This window comes from Hemicordylus capensis, chromosome 17 (assembly GCF_027244095.1).
Source record: "Hemicordylus capensis ecotype Gifberg chromosome 17, rHemCap1.1.pri, whole genome shotgun sequence".
Lineage (NCBI taxonomy): Eukaryota > Metazoa > Chordata > Lepidosauria > Squamata > Cordylidae > Hemicordylus > Hemicordylus capensis.
Window position 1 is genome coordinate 3729979 of NC_069673.1, and position 7173 is coordinate 3737151.

The window sequence follows — 7173 nt, forward strand, 5'->3', positions numbered from 1 at the left end:
TGAGCTAGATATACCGAGGATCTGACAGCTTCCTGGACTAGATGGGCCTCCTTGAGCCTGATCCAGCAGGGCTGTTCTTATGTTCCTATGTGGTTTATGTTATCAAATGGAATGAAGTGGGAAGGTGGAAGGAGAAGTTATAACACATAAGAACAGCCCTGCTAGATCCAGCTCTAGCCCCAAGGCTGCTGGCAGGAATCTCTCTCAGCCCTGTCTGGAGATGCTGACAGGGAGGGGACTTGGAACCTCCTGCAGGCAGGTGCTCTTCTCAGAGTGGCCCCATCCCCTAAAGGGAAGATCTTTCAGTGCTCACACATGTAGTCTCCCATCCAAATGCCAACGAGGGCAGACCCTGCTGTGTCAACTTTGGGGTCTTCCCAGAGTTGAACTGGCTCCCAGTCCATTTCCAGGCCCAATTCAAGGTGCTGGTCTTAACCTTTAAAGCCCTAAATGACTTGGGACCGGGTTACCTGAGAGAACGCCTTGCCCCATATGTCCCAACGCGGACCTTAAGATCTTCAGAGGCCCTCCTCCAAGTGCCCCAGCCAAACGGAGGTAAGGCGGTTGGCTACTTGGGAGAAGGCCTTTTCAGTGGTGACACCCCCTCTAGCCTCGCCAGCAATTCTTGCCTGGCATCGTCACTTTGTTCTTTTAGACGCCAGGCAAAGACCTTTTTGTTCACTCAGGACTTTCAAATTTTGATCAGGTTTTAACTTATTCTTTTAAAAACTGTATTTTAAATTGTTTTGCATTCCATGTTGTATCTTCCCTCGCTTTATGATTTAATGTGTTGTTAGGATTTAACAGCCCACCTTTTTCTTTGAAGTTTTTAAACCGGGGCAGGTCCCGTGTTGCCAGCCGCTTGATTGCCGAAGCAGAGAAGGTCCTCACGTGAGGGATGAATTCTTCCAGTTCCTCGATGGCCCTTTCCAGACTTTCCAAAGGAGGAAGGAGAGAGTATTCCAGGAGCTCATTGTCCAATAGGGAAAGATCCTGAGAAACAGCAGCAGCCAATCCCTTCTCATCCTTATTAACGGGTGCCACAGATTTTAGTAACCTGTTGGAGAGCAAAATGTAATGCCTGCATTATTTCATTGTGTTTCTTGTTTTCTGTTTAAGAGGACATCTTCTTCGCCCTGAACCCCACCGCGATCATCCGGAGAGCTTCATCTGTAGTTGCCACTGGCTCGCCTGGTGACTACTCAGGGACCAAGAATGGTGGCATTCTCGAGGCACTCCGCTGGTACCCCAAGAATGCACTCCCTGTTGAAATAAGAACCTCCTCATCTCTGAGAACCTTTAAAAAGTCATTAAAGAGACATTTATTCACCCAGGCTTTTAATTAGATTAGTTTTTACAGTTTCAATACTGTGCTACATTTTTAATTGTTGTGATATTTTAACCTTCTTATTTTGTTTTACTTTGTCTTGTAAACCGAGAGGAGAGCTGGTCTTGTGGTAGCAAGCATGACTAAGCTGCCGTATACTGAGTCAGGCCCTTGGTCTATCCAGCTCAGTATTGTCTTCACAGACTGGAAGCAGCTTCTCCCAGGTTGCAGGCAGGAGTCTCTCTCAGCCCTATCTTGGAAATGCGGCCAGGGAGGGAATTTGGGACCTAGATGCTCTTCCCAGGACAGACCCAAAGGGGACAAGTGATGCTTGCTGCCACAAGACCAGCTCTCTGCCTGAAATGAATCACACCAGAACTCACCCACTCTTGCTGCGTGGACGGAGCTTGTTCGGCCGGGATCCGTCATCATCCGCGACACCCTTTGCTCTTCCCGCCACAGCAAAGCCAACGTCGGTAGCATCTGAATCTTCAGCGCTGGAGGACTTTCGATCCACAACCAATTTCTTTTGTACAACGGGGCTGCTCAACTCCCCAGGAGCATCTGCATTCGTCCGCCTTTGTGTCTTCTTCCAGGAAAGACGGCTTGAAGGCTGCTTTTTTAATGGTGGGAGAGGCGAGGGCTCCAACAGCTCTTCTTTTGTGTCTTCGGCACTGCTGTGGCCAGACGGCTCTTGACCGCTTGTGTGTCCAGGGATGGGTTTGCTGGCCTCATCCTGCCCTGTTAATAATCCCTTTGCTTTCTTCTTCTTCCTCTTCTTCACAGGCGTGCCTTCAGAAACCTGACCCACATTTTCCCAGTTATCTGCTTGGGATAAAATGTCAGCCTCTCCTGGATTCACAGCATCAGAGAGATCACCGCCACCATCCTGTGTATTCAAACTGAATAGCTTTTTCTTCTTCTTCTTCTTCTTCTTCTCTTCCTCCTCCTCGCACAAGGCAAGTCCTGCCCCAGCCTGGTTATTCACTTCGCTCTCAGTCGTGACTAGAGAAGAATTTAGCTGAGAATCTGATCTCTCCTCTCCAGCTTTCTTTTTCTTTTTCTTCTTCTGTCGAGCTCTGCTGTCTTCTGCCGCCTGATCCTCAATGTGCCCAGGAAAAACAGAGGAAACATCAGAAATTTCCATGGACAGCTCACCCATCTCCCCATCATGTTCTTTGCTGGACGTTCTCTTTCTCTTCCCTTTCTTCTTTTTCTTCACAGGGTCCAAGATCTGAAAGCTGTTTGTAAACGATTCCTCTGCCATTTCCTTCAGATTCAAAGAAGATTTAAAATTTTGATTACATTTTTTTCCTCTAGTCATTTTCAAACCACTGGAACCGTGTGTTGGTTCTGAATCAACTTAGTAATTTCCACCTCCAGCTCTGCAGGACACCTCCTAAAAACTTAAAATTTGACTTAAAATATCTAAAACTTTACATAGTAAAAAGGATACAGACAATCTGAGGCTCTACAGTTGTTGCTGGGACTACAACTCCCATCATTTCCTGCCACAATTCCTTGTCAACTGGAGAGTCTCAGGTTAAGGTGTGCTGGCAAGTCAGTGTCGACTCCTAGACACCACAGAGCTCTGTGGTTTTCTTCTGGTAGAATACAGGAGGGGTTGACCATTGCCTCTTCCCACGCAATATGAGATGATGCCTTTCAGCATCTTCCTATATTACTGCTGCCTGATATAGGTGTTCCCCATAGTCTGGGAAAGATACCTGTGGGGATTCGAACCGGCAACCTCTGGCTTGCTAGGCTGGTAGTGGCTTCTCCAAGGTTGCAGGCAGGAGTGTCACTCAGCCCTATCTGGAGATGCTTCCAGGGAGGGAACTTGGAACCTCAGATGCTCTTCCCAAAGTGGCCCCATCCCCTAAGGAGAAGATCTAAGGGGAAGAGCCAGCGTGGTGTAGTGGTTAGAGTGCTGGACTAGGACCGGGGAGACCCGAGTTCAAATCCCCATTCAGCCATGAAACTAGCTGGGTGACTCTGGGCCAGTCACTTCTCTCTCAGCCTAGCCTACTTCACAGGGTTGTTGTGAAAGAGAAACTTAAGTATGTAGTACACCGCTCTGGGCTCCTTGGAGGAAGAGTGGGATATAAATGTAATAATAATAATCTTACAGTGCTCATGCATGTAGTCTCCCATCCAAATGCAAACCAGGGAAGACCCTGCTTAGCAGAAGGGACAGTTCATGCTTGCTACCCCAAGAACAGCTCATCTCCCATCATACTACTTAGGATCAGGGAGACCCGAGTTCAAATCCCTATTCAGCCACAAAACTTACTGGGTGATTCTGGGCCTATTATCTCAGCCTAACATAGCTCACAGGGTTGTTGTGATGATAAACGTAACCACATATACTGCTCTGGGCTCCTTGGAGAAAGAGCAGGATAAGGGTGTAATAGATAAAACAAATCTCAGTTGACAGCTTCGGGGAAGGTTCAGCCTCGAAACTGGCATGGAGAAGTTAACCAAGTTACTCAGATAAAGGACACAAATTGCTTGGAACTCAGAAAGAAAGAAAGGAGGCTTGGAACCTCTTTATTAAGAAGGAAAAAGAGCCCGTCCTGTGGTAGCAAGCATAAACGGTCCCTTTTGCTAAGCAGGGTCTGCCCTGGTTTGCATCTGAATGGGAGTGACTGACCAGGAGAGGGATCTTGGGGTCATGCTGGACAGCTCACTGAAAGTGTCAACGCAATGTGTTGTGAAAGAGGTCAATTCATGCTTGGAATCATTAGAAACGGTGTTGACCATAAATCTGCTAATATTATAATGCCCTTATACAAATCTATGGTGTGGCTACATTTGGAGTACTGTGTACAGTTGTGGTCACCGTATCTTAAGAAGTACATTGTAGAACTAGGAAAGGGGCAGAAGAAGGCAACCCAGATGATCAGCGGCCTGGAGCACCTTCCTTTTGAGGCTAGGCTACAACACCTGGGGCTTTTTAGTTTAGAAAAAAAGATGACTGAGAAGAGACATGAAAGAGCTCTATAAAAGCATGCATGGTGTGGAGAAAGTTGATTGAAAATTTCCTCCCTCTCGCATAACACTAGAACCAGGGGTCATCCCATGAAACGGATTGCCAGGAAATTTAGGACTGACAAAAGGAAGTATTTTTTCAAACAACTTATAACCAACCTATGGAATTCTCTGCCACTAGATGTGGTGACAGCCAACAGCCTGGATGGCTTTAACTGAGGTTTAGAGAAATTCATGGAGGACAGGTCTGTCAATGGCTACTAGTCTGAGGGCTATGGGCCACCTGCAGCCTCAGCAGCAAGATACCTCCGAATCCCAGTTGCAGAGGAGTAACGGCAGGAGAGAGGGCATGTTCTCACCTCTTGCCTGTGGGTTTCCCAAAAGCATCTGGCGGGTCAGTATGCAAAACAGGATGCCAGACTAGATCCAGGATGCCTTGGGCCTGATCCAGCAGGGCTTTTCTTGCATCTTCATGGGAGAACTGTAACATCTGTGTTGGGGGACAAACCACAGTAAATCCGCAGTTTCTACTACTTAACGGTCAGAGAAGCTTTGTATGGAAGGAAAAACAGGCAGGCAGCAGTGTTCCCTGTAATAAGGATCCCCAGGCATTGTTGACGACAACTCCCATAACCCCCAGCCAAACGCCACCGCAGCTGGGGATGCTGGGAGTTGTAGTCAGACACATCTGGGAGTCCTTCTTTCCAGGGAGCACCGAGAGCCCATCAGTCAGGGTTTTCTCAAACCTGGGCCCCCACGCAGTGCTCCCTCTCACAGGGATTCCCAGTTGCTGTCAACTACAACTCCCAGAATCCCCCACCAGCAGCGGTTTTTGCTTGGGGATTCTGGGAGTTGATAGTCAACCACAGCTAGGAATCGCTGTTAAGAGGGAACCGTACCCCCCCCCACGGCTGCTGTGGCAGGGGGTGATGGGAGTTGTAGTCCAGAGCCATCTGGGCAGGGAGCCAAGAAGTCAGCGCCCGGCACAGCAGAGGCAAAAGCAGCATGCATCCCCACAAGCAGGCAGGCAGGCAGGCAGCTCTCCGTGGGAGACTCAGGAGGGCACAGCAGCAGCAAGTGGGCTCCAAAACGCTTTAACCCCCACCCACCCCGCAAATACTTAACTGAAAGGCAAATTCATTAACAGCAATAAAAATAAGGACAGGCACTACTTGGAAGAGAAGGGAAAGAAGCAGCACTCCAGCAAAGGGGGGGGGGGACACGGCTGCTGCTCGCCTGACCCCACCACGCTACTTACCCGCGGAGATCTCTCCCACTCCAGTCCTCACTCAGCCCGCCTGCCCATGCGCACTCCTCCAGGACACTCGACTTCCGCCTTCCCTAGCGCCCCTCCCCTTCCGGTAGGCGAGAGAGGCATAGAGACCGGCTAGAGCGTCCCACCTGGTGCTGGGTTTCTGGTGCTCCTGGGCTCAATGGCGGCTGGGAGTTGTAGTTCCACGCCCGCTGGCGGCGGTGTCAGGCCACCTTGCGGCTGCTGAACTACAACGCCCATCATCCCCTGCCAAGCTCGCTTCGCCCTGCCCCAGGCTCTCCAGCTGTTTTCCAGCTACAGCCCCACCCATGTGGCTGGGAGGCAACCTGGGCTCTCCAGGTGTTTCGGGACTACAGCTCCCATCATCCGCAGCCACAGCTTATTTATAGGCTGGGGATGGTGGGAGTTATAGTTCATCAACAGCTGGCGAGCCAAGGGTCACCCCTCCGGGTGTCTATCCCTGTATGAACTACAACTCCCATCATCCCCTGCCACAACTTATTTATTGGCTGGGGGTGATAGGAGTTGTAGTTCATCAACAGCTGGAGAGTCAAGCTTGCCTACCCTGAGCTGGGGTAAGCAACCTTGCTATGACCATGGGGTAAGCAATGGGGTAAGCAACCTTGCCCCTAGAGTATTTTTTTGTATGGCCATTAAGCACACACATACACATTTTATTTTTCCAAAAACAAGACTCATCATAAGCTCATAATAAGGCATGTGAACAAACAAACAAAAGACATACTTTAAAAACAAATCTACTGCATGCAATCAGATATAAAAAGCGAGGTATATGAAAATCCCAGCTCGTTTGGTGGCAACCCCAAACCAGGCCTTTTCTAGGGTTGCCCCAGGATTTTGGAACACACTCCTAGACAAAATTAGACCCTCCCCATCTCTGGATGTTTTTCAGAAAAATCTTTTAGCATACCTGTTTAAATGGATTCTTGATGGATAAAGAAAAATTACATAAAGTTGTGTGTACGTGAGTATTAGAGAGAGAGAGAGAGAGTTGTCTAGCATTATCATTGTTTTTGTGGCATATTTAAATTTGATAACTTGTGAACTTATTTATCATGGGCCTTTTTGTGTTATTTTAGTTGTATATCTCTTTCTGGAAAATGTCAAAACAAAAAAAAAAGCTTAAAGCTCTAAAGTTATTTTTACTTCTATTTTAACCCGACAGAAAGGTAAAGAAAGCTATGAATTCCCACCGCATTTGAAAGCACAATCACCAGGTTGGTTGCCGTTTAAAATGGGGGTTAGGATCTGTTAGATATTCCTAAATTCATCGTGACACTGTCTGCAGAGTCATGATAAACCATTTTATCCATCTCTGTCCTTCCATATGGAAATAGCAACATTGGACTGCATACCTGCCAACATCCCTATTTTCCCATTCAGGTGGGAAGGCTGAGGCTGCACTGCAGGGTTGTTGTGTACTTTTGAGTCTCTTCCTCCCTATATAAAAATAATATCACAAGTTGTCACAAACCACTCTTCTTCTCAGCTACGCCTCCACACTCTACCAGCAAGGGTGGGCTGTGGGCAACTTTGGTTCTCCAGTTGTTGATGCACTACA

At 48.1% G+C, this 7173-nt stretch overlaps 1 protein-coding gene across 5 annotated transcripts in view; it reads right to left on the reverse strand.

The window, feature by feature from the left end:
* Window positions 1–7173, reverse strand: part of TTF1 (transcription termination factor 1) — a 75405-nt gene that overhangs the window by 18885 nt on the left and 49347 nt on the right. For 3 of the 5 annotated variants that reach the window (XM_053281971.1, XM_053281970.1, XM_053281972.1), the window contains 3 exons: window positions 4678–4808; window positions 1711–2597; window positions 813–1057 (listed from right to left, as the gene is read on the reverse strand). In XM_053281971.1, coding sequence (XP_053137946.1) covers window positions 813–1057; window positions 1711–2594 — 1129 coding nt within the window. In that variant the 5' untranslated portion in view covers window positions 2595–2597; window positions 4678–4808. Of the gene's footprint in view, window positions 1–812; window positions 1058–1710; window positions 2598–4677; window positions 4809–5576; window positions 5714–7173 lie in introns of those variants that run through there. The other 2 variants (XM_053281969.1, XM_053281973.1) reach the window with 2 other exon arrangements.